The sequence below is a fragment of the Dendrobates tinctorius genome, unplaced genomic scaffold (assembly GCF_039654945.1).
Source record: "Dendrobates tinctorius isolate UK_male_01 unplaced genomic scaffold, ASM3965494v1 ptg000104l, whole genome shotgun sequence".
Lineage (NCBI taxonomy): Eukaryota > Metazoa > Chordata > Amphibia > Anura > Dendrobatidae > Dendrobates > Dendrobates tinctorius.
This window is the reverse complement of record NW_027361772.1, coordinates 7,112,982-7,128,335: the sequence shown is the minus strand read 5'-3', so window position 1 is coordinate 7,128,335 and position 15,354 is coordinate 7,112,982. Positions and strand designations below refer to the sequence as shown.

The following is a 15,354-nucleotide window of genomic DNA, read 5'->3' as shown; positions in this document are numbered from 1 at the left end:
CCGGGTAGATTGCTGCCCGCGGAAACCACCGCTGGAACCACCGGTGCTAAGCAGGAGAGGCGCGCGTGTGACAGAGTACCCGGGGACAAAAGGGCGGGAAGTTCAAAACAGCAGTGAGGGGCACTGACCCTGATAACATTAATGTGGAGAGACTGCAGGGCGGGAATTTCAAACGGGGCGCTGTACTGCCCGTAATGGCTGCAGGGCTGAGTGGGCCAGCTTGGGTCCATTTTTGAGAGCGGGGCTGGAGGGGACATTCAGATCAGCTTACCTGACGTCCCTGAAGAGGATGACCGCAGGGGCCCACGAATATGGAGCAGGCCGCTGGGAGAGACGATCCTCTGTACCCGCACCATGTCCGTATGGTGCAGAAGACGGCGTCAATTTCTTGCTGGCAGGGGAAACGTCACCGCTGGCGACCACAGTCTTCCTCTCAGCCCTGTCCCGGGAGAGGGGTGAGGAGGGGAATCGGCTAGGACCGGCCACCCGTCAATAGCCCATAGCACCCGAGGGTGATAGGGGAAGGTCCTGCCTGCGGTCCTGAGAGTTGCAATGTGGGCAATACCACATTGCTCGCTCAGCCGCCTGATATGAGAAAGCAGGGTGAACTCACATCCCGTTTCCTGATGCTGAATCTGAAAAATAAATTGAAAAAATTAATACACACAACTAAAACCAGAAAAGAAAAAGAAATCGTTAAATGCGGATCTGGGGAGATCCCGGTCCGCCTCCTACAGACACTAAGCACAAACTGAGGTGCTTGGTGCCTGTCGGTGGGTGTATACTGCCGGGGAGGAGCTAATTTTCTTGTTTTGCATAGTGTCAGCCTCCTAGCAGCAGCAGCATACACCCATGGTAATCTGTGTCCCCCAATAAGGCGATAAAGAAAATAGTTTTCCACAGCCTGTAAAAAATGGATTGATACGGATCAGTGCACACAAGTGAGTATTTCTGATCGCCAAAGAACAAGACTAGACTAATGATGGTCCGCACAACCACATGATAAAATATGAAAAAAACCTTTATTTCACCTTGAACACAATAAGCTTAAAAACATTTAAAATACATCACAGAAACCCAATAACCAACACCCCCAACAGTATAGGAATGAATGGGCCTTTAATAAGCCCCCACGGTAGATAGAATGCAAGCCAACTAATAAGGACAACACCTTACAAGAAAAATAGATAATGATTGCTGTAAAGTATACAAAGTTAGGAAAAAACAAGAAGGGTATAGGGGCTAAATAGCCAAAGGAATGCCTGATATGGTCACCACATCGCCAGCTCCACTGAAAGAAAAGGGCTTATGGAAAAAGCCACAGGAAAGAGAGAGGGTGAGGGGAAGGGCCCCAGGCGCATCGCTGCTAAAAGAGTAGCTGTGTCAGGGGAAGTCAACTTAACGGGCATTCCTTGGGCTATTTAGCCCCTATACCCTTCTTTTCTCTGCATATACACGTATGTATTTTTTGTTACCGCCACATCTCCTAGCTCACTAATCATTTAAGATGGTTATGGTACAATTCGTATATTTTGTGGATATGGGTGCCAACACCGCTGACAGCTGATTGGCGGGGGTGCCGGTCCTCGACCGATCAGACAATGATGACCTATCCTAAGGATGGGTCATCAATGCTAAACTAGCGGATACGTCTTTAATGCAAAACTCCAGCGGTGGAGTGACGCTACTAATCTAACTTAGCTGAACCTAGTTACTGACCGGATCCCCTTCATTAATGGAGATCGTCACCTAGTGCTCGGAAACACAAGCACTCGTCATTTACTGCATATTACGATTTTCAGCCATTTTTGAGCTATAACAAGTGCTCTCCTATTCAGCTTGTAAGCGCTGTGCTGAAGTCGGGTGCTCTCCTATTCAGCTTGTAAGCGCTGTGCTGAAGTCGGGTGCTCTCCTATTCAGCTTGTAAGCGCTGTGCTGAAGCCGGCCAGGAGCGCTGGAGGGGGCGCTGTTACCTCCTAATCCCGGCCAGCTGCAGCGCTTTCAAGATAAGACAACAGCGGTGGTCGGTCTCCTAGGCAACGAGCAATTGGCAGATCTGCTTGTTTTTATAAGCACTACCTGACTATATACATCTATAAAAATGAGGAAAATCTTACAAAAATGGTCCCAACAGGAAACCGTGCACGGGGGGGGGAACAATTGTGGTGCATTTAATAGAAGCAGCCATAACCAAAAAATCCATCTACAGGAAGCAAAGCTTCAGAATGCAATATCCCCCCCTGTTACTACAGAAGCGCTCCCCCCCACCGTGACCCCAATGTCCCTGTTACCTGCAGCCGACTCACTGCTTTACACATGGGCGCCGCCATCTTTGGAATGTACCATAGCGCTATCCGTGGGGAGGAAACATACACGGCCATCCCTATGACTGATCACAGCGACATCTAGTGGACAAAGTAGAGAATCGCATCTGGGTGTGACGCACAATTATCACAGCCAGGAAGTGACTGAAACATTGCACCGAATCCACTGCGATATTAGTGCTGCTCCCAGAAGAAGTAGCACGCATCCAGGCAGTGACTGACCACATGCTATATGTGTATATTTCAGGGATAACCAAAATGGACACAGATCACACTGACTCATGTAGTTCAATAGGACTGTTCAGATGATGCGGCGTGAATAACATGGCGGCATCTGATCCCTGCCAAGTCTCAGATGAAATCGCCCATACAAGTCAGTGGGTGCGCAAAAAAAATATTGGATCCCGTACAGATCATCTGTAACTTCTGCATTCTGTGTGGCTACAGACTTGAATCCTCACTATAGTGCACACTGCGAAAATTCGCCAGCGCCAACAGCGGGCGTTCATGTGACTGTAAGTATGTGATTTGTATACTTCAGGCCACATCCAGACTAGACTGTTTCTGCCCTCACTCAATACACTTTCATTGAGTGAGGCTACGCACATCTAGTTGGGATGTGTTTCTTTGGAGGGCTGCACGGTGTTGGGCTGTGAGCACAACCCCCATCTGTGGACGTCGGGCCCTCAGACCATCCTCATGGACTCTGTTTCTAACCGTTTGTGCAGACACATGCACATTTGTGGCCTGCTGGAGGTCATTTTGCAGGGCTCTGGCAGTGCTCCTCCTGTTCCTCCTTGCACAAAGGCTGAGGTAGCGGTCCTGCTGCTGGGTTGTTGCCCTCCTATGGCCCCCTCCACGTCTCGGCCTGTCTCCTGGTAGCGCCTCCAGCCTCTGGACACTATGCTGACAGACACAGCAAACCGTCTTGCTACAGCTCGCATTGATGTGCCATCCTGGATGAGCTGCACTACCTGAGCCACTTGTGTGGGTTGTAGAGTCCGTCTCATGCTACCACGAGTGAGAAAGCACAACCAACATTCAAAAGTGACCAAAACATCAGCCAGAAAGCATTGGAACTGAGATGTGGTCTCTGGTCCCCATCTGTAGAACCACTCCTTTATTGAGGGTGTCTTGATAATTGCCAATAATTTCCATCTGCTGTCTATTCCATTTGCACAACAGCGTGTGATATTGATTGTCAATCAGTGTTGCTTCCTAAGTGGACAGTTTGATTTCACAGTAGTCTGATTTACTTGGGAGTTATATTCTGTTGTTTAAGTGTTCCCTTTATTTTGAGCAATGTATATATATATATATATATATATATTGTGGGGATGTGACTCACTCAGGTGCAGCGGGAGACAATCAGGAGACAGGTTCTTCCAAAGTTCATGAGGTTTATTTCTGTCATAAACCATAAAACAGCGTATCACCAAAAATAGCCTCTAGCTTAGGCAAACAAAACATAAACCTTCGTGGTTGCAGACTCAGACCGCGAGTCTCAGCACATGCTGGGAGGTGTAGTCCTCCTCACATACAGCTCCCTGGTTCAGGAGCAGGTCACATTATAAGGCTGTAGCCACACCCACGTTCCCAGCAGCTGACTGGTCACATGACTGTGACCTCACCACAGGTCCTTCAAACAAAAACAATAACAATATCTGGTATGCTTTACTTCTGCCTTACATTATGGAGATAAGCCATTTATGAGACACATATCTCCCATCAATTACACGACCCTTAGCCCTGCCACAATATATATATATATATATATATGTATGTGTGACCCTGACATCTATATATTTATGTATTCTATGTGTATATATGTATCTATTACATATTTGTTATATATATATATATATATATATATATATATATACACACACACAGTTGTGCTCACAAGTTTTCACACTCCGAAAGGATTTTTGCTTTCTTCGCCTTTTTTTTAGAGAATATGAATGATAACACAAAAACTTTTTCTCCACTCATGGTTAGTGGTTGGGTGAAGCCATTTATTGTCAAACTACTGTGCTTTCTCTTTCTAAATCATAATGACAACCAAAAACACCCAAATGACCCTGATGAAAAGTTCACATACCCTGTTGATTTGGGCCTGATAACATGCACAGAAGTTGACACAAATGGGTTTGACTGGCTACTAAAGGTAACATCCTCACCTGTGACCTGTTTGCTTGTAATCAGTATGTGTGCATAAAAGCTGACTGAGTTTCTGGATCCAGACAGACTCTTGCATCTTTCATCCACAACTGACGTTTCTGGATTGTGAGTCATGGAGAAAGCAAAAGAATTGTCAACGGATCTACGGTAAAAGGTAGTTGAACTGTATAAAACAGGAAAGGGATACAAAAATATATCCAAGGAATTGATCATGCCAGTCAGCAGCGTTCAAACTGTGATTAACAAATGGAAAATCAGGGGCTCTGTAAAAACAAAACCACGGTCAGGTAGACCGACAAAAATTTCATCCACAACTGCCAGGAAAATTGTTCAGGATGCAAAGAAAAACCCACAAATAACATCAGCTGAAATACTGGACTCTCTGAAAACTAGCGGTATGGCAGTTTCAAGATGCATAATAAGGAGGCACTTGAAGAAAAATGGGCTGCATGGTTGAGTCGCCAAAAGAAAGCCATTACTGCGCAAATGCCACAAAGTATCTCACCTCCAATATGCAATACAGCACAGAGACAAGCCTCAAAACTTCTCGAACAAGGTAGTTTGGAGTGATCAGACCAAAATTGAACTTTTTGGACACAACCATAAATGTTACATTTGGAGAGAGGTCAGCAAAGCCTATGATGAAAGGAACATCATTCCTACTGTAAGGCATGGAGGAGGATTGCTAATGTTTTGGGGATATGTAACATAGTAACATAGTTATTAAGGTTGAAGGGAGACTTTAAGTCCATCTAGTTCAATCCATATCCTATCCTAACTTGCCTTAACATGTTGATCCAGAGGAAGGCAAAAAAAAACCCATGTGGCAAACAGTAAGCTTCACATTGGGGAAAAAAATTCCTTCCCGACTCCACATAGGGCAATCAGACTAGCTCCCTGGATCAACGCAATATTAAGGAAGCTAGTGTATATACCCTGTAATATTATACTTTTCAAGAAAGGCATCCAGTCCCTTCCCCAAGGCACACTTCTTCGGGTTTATTGTAAACCCCGCCTCTCTTAGAGCGTCAAAGACTGCTTGGACCTTTTCCAGGTGAGTCTCCCAGTCCGGGGTAAAGATGACGATATCATCCAGGTATGCGGCAGCGTATAGCTTATGAGGTGCAAGGATTCTATCCATCGCCCTCTGGAAGGTTGCTGGAGCTCCCTGTAGGCCAAACGGCATCCGGACATACTGGAAGCACCCGTCTGGTGTGGAGAATGCCGTCTTCTCCTTGGCTTCCTGTGCCATGGGGATCTGCCAATATCCCTTGGTCAGATCCAAAGTGGTTATGTACCTGGCAGGTCCAAGTCTCTCGATGAGCTCATCAACGCGTGGCATGGGATAAGCGTCGAACTTGGAGACCTCATTCAGCTTCCGGTAATCGTTGCAGAACCTCCATTCACCATCAGGTTTTGGGACCAGGACAATCGGGCTCGACCAGCCGCTCTTGGATTCCTCAATGACCCCGAGCTTCAACATACGCTGCACCTCCTTGGAGATTACCTCTCGCCGGGCCTCAGGAATACGATATGGTTTCACGTTCACCCGCACATGTGGCTCGGTCAGAATTTCGTGCTCCACCACCTTCGTGCACCCCGGCAACTCTGAGAACAGGTCGCGGTTTTTCTGGAGTAACTCCCGGCACTGCTGCTTCTGGGCCTTCGATAGAGTCTCCGCTATGGTAACGGCTCCAACCTCCCCTTCTAGGTTGCCCAGCAAGCACGGAGTTACCGCTGGCTCTCTATCTTGCCACGGCTTGATAAGGTTAACATGGTAAACCTGGTATGGCTTCCGTCTTCCGGGTTGGTGGATCTTGTAGTTTACGTCTCCCAGTTTCTCCACCACCTCATATGGCCCTTGCCACTTGGCCAAGAACTTACTTTCCACCGTCGGTATTAGCACGAGAACTCGGTCTCCCGGATTGAACTGCCTCACTCTGGCTGACCGGTTGTAGACCCTGGCCTGAGCCTCTTGTGCCTGGCGGAGATGTTCTTTAACAATGGGCATCACCTTCGCAACCCTCTGCTGCATCAGTGCCACATGCTCAATGACGCTTCTGTGGGGCGTGACTTCGACTTCCCAGGTTTCCTTGGCTATATCTAGGAGACCTCGCGGATGCCGGCCGTACAGAAGCTCGAAGGGGGAGAACCCCGTGGAGGCCTGGGGAACTTCACGGATAGAAAACAGTAAATACGGTAAGAGACAATCCCAGTCTCTACCATCTTCCTCTATGACTTTTCTCAGCATGCTCTTCAGGGTCTTGTTAAACCTCTCAACAAGGCCATCTGACTGTGGATGGTACACTGAAGTCCTCAGCTGGGAAATTTGCAAGACTCTGCACAATTCTCTCATCACCTTGCTCATAAAAGGTGTCCCCTGGTCGGTCAGGATCTCCTTCGGCAAACCCGTCCGGGAAAACACAAGGACCAGCTCACGGGCTATACTCTTCGCAGAGGAGTTTCTCAGGGGAATGGCCTCAGGATAGCGTGTGGCATAGACAAGGATGACTAATATATACTGATGGCCCCGAGCTGATTTAACTAAGGGACCGACCAAGTCCATGGCAATTCTCTCAAATGGCACCTCAATAATGGGCAGTGGCACAAGAGGGTTCCGAAAATGAGATGTGGGGGCAGTTAACTGACATGTCGGGCAGGACCTGCAATAGTTTACTATTTCCCGGTGACACCCAGGCCAATAGAACCTCTGTACAATCCGTTCCTGGGTTTTTTCCACCCCCAGGTGTCCCCCCAAGATGTGTGAATGGGCCATGTCCAACACTTTTCGTCTATAGGGGCCTGGTACTATTAACTGCTCTGCCACCTCCTCCCTTATTTTCGTGACCCGGTACAACAATTCCCCACTCAACATAAAATGGGGAAACCTTGTGTCTGCTCCCGGCTCTTGTGCAACCCCATTAATGACGGTGACATTGTTAAAGGCTTCCCTTAGTGTGGGGTCCCTATGTTGGGCAGTCCCAAAATTCTCCCCGGCCACCCCTAACTCCGGGATGTCAGGTACAGGGGACCCTTCCTCTTCATCCCCAACAAGGACACATAAAGGGAACTCGTCTGCCTCTGGTGGTGGCGATACCTCAGTGGGGTGGATTGGTTCCCTGCTCTTGCTAGCACACTCAGAACCCATCCCCCACAGATCCCAAAATAGACAGAAATCCCGGCCAATAATTATGGGATGCAACAAGTCTCGAACAACGCCAACTTCATGCGACTCGGTGCCATGCGCCGTTTCAATCTTCACCCTAGCCATAGGGTAGTCCTTTGCATCGCCATGTATGCACCGAACACCAATCTTTTTACCCGGGAGTATGTTTAGAGGAAAACTGGCCCTCACAAGGGTCACCAAGCTCCCGGAGTCCAGAAGCGCCATTACTGCTCGACCGTTCACCTTCACGGGACACGCTTGTGGCCCCTTGTTAGGTAGCGAGTTCACACTGCAAGCTGGATATGCGTAGTATGAACTACGGCGTCCCATGCTGCAGTCCATCTGCTCGGTGGTCTGGGGACAACGGGCCGCTATATGTCCTGGCCCATGACACTTCCAGCAAATAACACCCGAGGGGACCTTGGGCACAGCCTCCCCCGCCCCTTTTGACCTTGGACGCACCACCCCTTTTTGTGACTCCGCCCCCTGCTGGGACCCCCAATATGGAATGGGCTGCTTCCCCAAGGAACCTTCCATCCCCTGGTATCTCTCGACCAGCCCAACCAGTTCATCAGCATTTTGGGGATCACCCTGGGCAACCCAAGTCTGTAGAGGTCTCGGCAGAGAATGCACAAACCGATCCATCACAACTCGCTCTACCATCTGTGCAGGGGAAGCCGACTCTGGCTGCAGCCATTTCTGGACCAGGTGCAACAGGTCAAACATTTGGGAGCGCGGGGGTTTGTCCCGGTGATAGGCCCAGCGATGAACTCGCTGTGCCCTGGTAGTCATTGTTACCCCCAAGCGTGCGAGAATTTCCTCTTTTAATTTGGGATACTCTCTGGCATCTTGTACCGTCAGGTCAAAGTACGCATTCTGGGGCTCCCCCGTTAGGTAAGGGGCCAGTACCTCCGCCCACCGCTCTGGCTGAAGTTTTTCCCTCTCAGCCACCCTCTCAAACACCGTCAGGAAGGCCTCCACATCATCCTCAGGGGTCATTTTTTGTAATGCGCGTCTTACCGCCTTCTCGACGTCGGTGGCATCAGCCTGACCTGGGGTTGGGGCGCTCGTCCTGCCCTCCTGGATGGCGGTTGCCAGAAGCTGCATCTGCTGCAGTTGTTCCTGCTGGCTCTGCTGGAACTGCTGCCGCTGCTCCTGCTGGCTTTGCTGGATCTGCTGTAACAACAGCTTGTTGGTTTCCTGCTGCAGTGCCTGGGACTGGACCAGGTGTTTCATGAGGTCCTCCATGATTCCAGGCAATGCTTGTTGCCCCGCTGCAAACTTCACCCAGGACATGCAGCAACTGTCTCAAGTCTCTGCTGGGACCGCTGCCCGCACGTGTACCACCAATTGTGGGGATGTGACTCGCTCAGGTGCAGCGGGAGACAATCAGGAGACCGGTTCTTCCAAAGTTCATGAGGTTTATTTCTGTCATAAACCATAAAACAGCGTATCACCAAAAATAGCCTCTAGCTTAGGCAAACAAAACATAAACCTTCGTGGTTGCAGACTCAGACCGCGAGTCTCAGCACATGCTGGGAGGTGTAGTCCTCTCCCCATACAGCTCCCTGGTTCAGGAGCAGGTCACATTATAAGGCTGTAGCCACACCCACGTTCCCAGCAGCTGACTGGTCACATGACTGTGACCTCACCACAGGTCCTTCAAACAAAAACAATAACAATATCTGGTATGCTTTACTTCTGCCTTACATTATGGAGATAAGCCATTTATGAGACACATATCTCCCATCAATTACACGACCCTTAGCCCTGCCACAATATATATATATATATATATATATATGTGTATGTGTGACCCTGACATCTATATATTTATGTATTCTATGTGTATATATGTATCTATTACATATTTGTTATATATATATATATATATATATATACAGTGGGGCAAAAAAGTATTTAGTCAGCAATAGTGCAAGTTCCACCACTTAAAAAGATGAGAGGCGTCTGTAATTTACATCATAGGTAGACCTCAACTATGGGAGACAAACTGAGAAAAAAAAATCCAGAAAATCACATTGTCTGTTTTGTTTTCATTTTATTTGCATATTATGGTGGAAAATAAGTATTTGGTCAGAAACAAGCAATCAAGATTTCTGGCTCTCACAGACCTGTAACTTCTTCTTTAAGAGTCTCCTCTTTCCTCCACTCATTACCTGTAGTAATGGCACCTGTTTAAACTTGTTATCAGTATAAAAAGACACCTGTGCACACCCTCAAACAGTCTGACTCCAAACTCCACTATGGTGAAGACCAAAGAGCTGTCAAAGGACACCAGAAACAAAATTGTAGCCCTGCACCAGGCTGGGAAGACTGAATCTGCAATAGCCAACCAGCTTGGAGTGAAGAAATCAACTGTGGGAGCAATAATTAGAAAATGGAAGACATGCAAGACCACTGATAATCTCCCTCGATCTGGTGCTCCACGCAAAATCCCACCCCGTGGGGTCAGAATGATCACAAGAACGGTGAGCAAAAATCCCAGAACCATCCCAGAACCACGCGGGGGGACCTAGTGAATGAACTGCAGAGAGCTGGGACCAATGTAACAAGGCCTACCATAAGTAACACACTACGCCACCATGGACTCAGATCCTGCAGTGCCAGACGTGTCCCACTGCTTAAGCCTGTATATGTCCGGGCCCGTCTGAAGTTTGCTAGAGAGCATTTGGATGATCCAGAGGAGTTTTGGGAGAATGTCCTATGGTCTGATGAAACCAAACTGGAACTGTTTGGTAGAAACACAACTTGTCGTGTTTGGAGGAAAAAGAATACTGAGTTGCATCCATCAAACACCATACCTACTGTAAAGCATGGTGGTGGAAACATCATGCTTTGGGGCTGTTTCTCTGCAAAGGGGCCAGGACGACTGATCCGGGTACATGAAAGAATGAATGGGGCCATGTATCGTGAGATTTTGAGTGCAAACCTCCTTCCATCAGCAAGGGCATTGAATATGAAATGTGGCTGGGTCTTTCAACATGACAATGATCCAAAGCACACCGCCAGGGCAACGAAGGAGTGGCTTCGTAAGAAGCATTTCAAGGTCCTGGAGTGGCCTAGCCAGTCTCCAGATCTCAACCCTATAGAAAACCTTTGGAGGGAGTTGAAAGTCCGTGTTGCCAAGCGAAAAGCCAAAAACATCACTGCTCTAGAGGAGATCTGCATGGAGGAATGGGCCAACATACCAACAACAGTGTGTGGCAACCTTGTGAAGACTTACAGAAAACGTTTGACCTCTGTCATTGCCAACAAAGGATATATCACAAAGTATTGAGATGAAATTTTGTTTCTGACCAAATACTTATTTTCCACCATAATATGCAAATAAAATGAATAAAAAACAGACAATGTGATTTTCTGGATTTTTTTTTCTCAGTTTGTCTCCCATAGTTGAGGTCTACCTATGATGTAAATTACAGACGCCTCTCATCTTTTTAAGTGGTGGAACTTGCACTATTGCTGACTGACTAAATACTTTTTTGCCCCACTGTATATATATATATATATATATATATATATATACACACACACAGTTGTGCTCACAAGTTTTCACACTCCGAAAGGATTTTTGCTTTCTTCGCCTTTTTTTTAGAGAATATGAATGATAACACAAAAACTTTTTCTCCACTCATGGTTAGTGGTTGGGTGAAGCCATTTATTGTCAAACTACTGTGCTTTCTCTTTCTAAATCATAATGACAACCAAAAACACCCAAATGACCCTGATGAAAAGTTCACATACCCCGTTGATTTGGGCCTGATAACATGTACAGAAGTTGACACAAATGGGTTTGACTGGCTACTAAAGGTAACATCCTCACCTGTGACCTGTTTGCTTGTAATCAGTGTGTGTGCATAAAAGCTGACTGAGTTTCTGGATCCAGACAGACTCTTGCATCTTTCATCCACAACTGATGTTTCTGGATTGTGAGTCATGGAGAAAGCAAAAGAATTGTCAACGGATCTACGGTAAAAGGTAGTTGAACTGTATAAAACAGGAAAGGGATACAAAAATATATCCAAGGAATTGATCATGCCAGTCAGCAGCGTTCAAACTGTGATTAACAAATGGAAAATCAGGGGCTCTGTAAAAACAAAACCACGGTCAGGTAGACCGACAAAAATTTCATCCACAACTGCCAGGAAAATTGTTCAGGATGCAAAGAAAAACCCACAAATAACATCAGCTGAAATACTGGACTCTCTGAAAACTAGCGGTATGGCAGTTTCAAGATGCATAATAAGGAGGCACTTGAAGAAAAATGGGCTGCATGGTTGAGTCGCCAAAAGAAAGCCATTACTGCGCAAATGCCACAAAGTATCTCACCTCCAATATGCAATACAGCACAGAGACAAGCCTCAAAACTTCTCGAACAAGGTAGTTTGGAGTGATCAGACCAAAATTGAACTTTTTGGACACAACCATAAATGTTACATTTGGAGAGAGGTCAGCAAAGCCTATGATGAAAGGAACATCATTCCTACTGTAAGGCATGGAGGAGGATTGCTAATGTTTTGGGGATATGTAACATAGTAACATAGTTATTAAGGTTGAAGGGAGACTTTAAGTCCATCTAGTTCAATCCATATCCTATCCTAACTTGCCTTAACATGTTGATCCAGAGGAAGGCAAAAAAAACCCATGTGGCAAACAGTAAGCTTCACATTGGGGAAAAAAATTCCTTCCCGACTCCACATAGGGCAATCAGACTAGCTCCCTGGATCAACGCAATATTAAGGAAGCTAGTGTATATACCCTGTAATATTATACTTTTCAAGAAAGGCATCCAGTCCCTTCTTAAGTTTTAGTAGGGAATCACTCATTACAACATCATATGGCTGAGAGTTCCATAGTCTCACTGCTCTTACAGTAAAGAATCCGTGTCTGTGAGTATGCTTAAACCTTCTTTCCTCCAGACGCAGAGGATGCCCCCTTGTCCCCGTCACAAGTCTAAGAGTAAAAAGATCATTAGATAGGTCTTTGTATTGTCCCTGCATATATTTATACATTGTAATAAGATCACCCCTAAGCCTTCGATTCTCCAAACTAAATAACCCCAAGTGTAATAACCTGTCTTGGTATTGCAGACCCCCTAGTTCCCTAATAACCTTGGTCGCTCTTCTCTGCACCTGCTCCAGTTCAGCTATGTCTTTCTTATACACCGGAGACCAGAACTGTACACAGTATTCTAAGTGTGGTCGCACTAGTGACTTATATAGAGGTAAAATTATGTTCTCCTCATGAGCATCTATGCCTCTTTTAATGCATCCCATTATTTTATTTGCCTTTGCAGCAGCTGCCTGACACTGGCCACTAAATGTGAGTTTGTCGTCCACCCATACACCCAGGTCTTTTTCGGTGACAGTTTTGCCCAGTGTTTTACAATTAAGCACATAATTATACATCTTATTCGTTCTACCCAAGTGCATGACCTTACATTTATCCCCTTTAAAGCTCATGTGCCATTTATCAGCCCAAGCTTCTAGTTTACATAAATCCTCCTGTAATATAAAATTGTCCTCCTCTGTATTGATTACCCTGCAGAGTTTAGTGTCATCTGCAAATATTGAAATTCTACTCTCTATGCCCCCTACAAGGTCATTAATAAAGATGTTAAAAAGAAGCGGGCCCAAAACTGACCCCTGTGGTACCCCACTGCTAACCGTGACCCAGTCCGAGTGTGCTCCATTAATAACCACCCTTTGTTTCCTATCCCTGAGCCAGCTCTTAACCCACCTCCACATATTTTCCCCTATCCCCATTGTTCTCATTTTATGTATCAACCTTTTGTGTGGCACCGTATCAAAAGCTTTTGAAAAGTCCATGTACACCACGTCCACTGCATTCCCTTGGTCCAGTCCGGAACTTACCTCTTCATAAAAGCTTATCAGAGTAGTCTGACAGGAACGGTCCCTTGTAAACCCATGTTGACATTGGGTCATGAGGTTATTCTTCTCCAGATACTCCAGTATAGTATCTCTTAGAAAACCCTCCAGGATTTTACCCACAGTTGAGGTAAAACTTACTGGCCTATAATTTCCAAGTTCAGTTTTTGTCCCCTTTTTGAATATTGGCACCACATTTGCTATACGCCAGTCCTGTGGTACAGACCCTGTTATTATGGAATCTTTAAAGATTAAAAATAATTGTCTAAGACTGTGCTTAATTCCTGCAGTACTCGGGGGTGTATCCCATCCGGGCCCGGGAATTTGTCAATTTTAGTGATTTTTAGACGCCGCCGTACTTCCTGCTGGGTTAAGCAGGTGACATTTAATGGACAATTTTTTTTTATCCTTGATCATGTTATCCGTCATGGGATTTTCTTGTGTAAATACTGTTGAAAAAAAGTCATTTAGCATATTGGCTTTTTCCTCATCCACCATTTCACCCAGACTATTTTTAAGGGGACCAACACTATCATTTTTTAGCTTCTTACTATTTATGTAGTTAAAGAATATTTTGGGATTATTTTTACTTTCTCTGGCAATTAGTCTCTCTGTCTCAATCTTTGCTGTCTTGATTTGCTTTTTCCAGAACTTTTTTAATTTTCTGTATTTAATGCCTCATCACTACCTACTTGCTTTAATTCTCCAAATGCTTTATTTTTATCTCTTATTGCGCCCCTTACAGCTCTATTTAGCCATAGTGGTTTCCTCCTATTTCTCGCATGTTTATTCCCATACGGCATATATTGTGCACAGGTCCTATTCAGAATGCTAATAAACGTCTCCCATTTTTTTGTGTATTTTTTGTCTCAGGATATCGTCCCAGTTAATTGCACCAAGATCATCTCTCCTCCGTTGGAAATTTGCTTTCCTGAAGTTTAGTGTCCTTCTAACCCCTCTACTACACATCTTATTAAAGGATACATGAAAACTTATTAATTTGTGATCACTATTGCCCAAGTGACCCCCAACCCTTACATTTGATATGCGGTCTGGCCTGTTGGTTAATATTAGGTCTAGCAGTGCCCCCCCTCTTGTTGGGTCCTGAACCAGTTGTGAAAGGTAATTGTCTCTCATAGTTGTCAAAAACCTATTACCTTTGCTGGAACTGTGAGCTACAAAGGCACAGGAAACTTGGTTAAAGTTGAATGAAAGATGAATGCAGCACGTTACCAGCAAATATTGGAGGCAAACTTGCAGACAGCACGGAAGCTGTGAATGGGACATACTTGGATGTTCAAACATGACAACGACTCAAACACAATGCCAAGTCGACCTGTCATTGGCTACAGCAGTGAAGGTTCTGGAGTGGCCATCTCAGTCTCCTGACCTCAATATCATTGAGCCACTCTGGGGAGATCTAAAGTGCGCAGTTCGTGCTAGACAGCCCAGGAATTTACAGGAACTGGAGGCTTTTTCCAAGAAGAGTGGGCAGCTTTACCATCTGAGAAAATAAAGAACCTCATCCACAACTACCACAAAAGACTTCAAGCTGTCATTGATGTTAGAGGGGGCAATACATGGTATTAAGAAATGGGGGTATGTAAACTTTTGATCAGGGTCATCTGGATGTTTTGGGTTGTCATTATGACTTAAAAAGAGAAAACACAGTAGTTTGACCATGAATGGCTTCACCTAACCACTAACCGTGAGTGGAGGAAAAGTTTTGGTGTTATCATTTATATTCTCTGAATAAAGGCCAAGAAAGCAAAAA

The 15,354-nt window shown here is 45.7% G+C and overlaps 1 protein-coding gene and 1 long non-coding RNA gene across 3 annotated transcripts in view; one reads left to right on the top strand and one right to left on the bottom strand.

Annotated features, from left to right (window-relative positions):
• Positions 1-2,446, bottom strand: part of MRPS24 (mitochondrial ribosomal protein S24) — a 23,018-nt gene extending 20,572 nt beyond the window's left edge. The window contains exon 1 of one of the 2 annotated variants that reach the window (XM_073588677.1): positions 2,292-2,446. In XM_073588677.1, coding sequence (XP_073444778.1) covers positions 2,292-2,381 — 90 coding nt within the window. In that variant the 5' untranslated portion in view covers positions 2,382-2,446. Of the gene's footprint in view, positions 1-2,117; positions 2,261-2,291 lie in introns of those variants that run through there. The other variant, XM_073588678.1, reaches the window with a different exon arrangement.
• LOC141100299 (uncharacterized) lies at positions 2,430-15,354 on the top strand. Its single transcript, XR_012234671.1, has 2 exons — positions 2,430-2,839; positions 14,454-15,354. It is a non-coding gene; the product is annotated as an uncharacterized lncRNA (long non-coding RNA).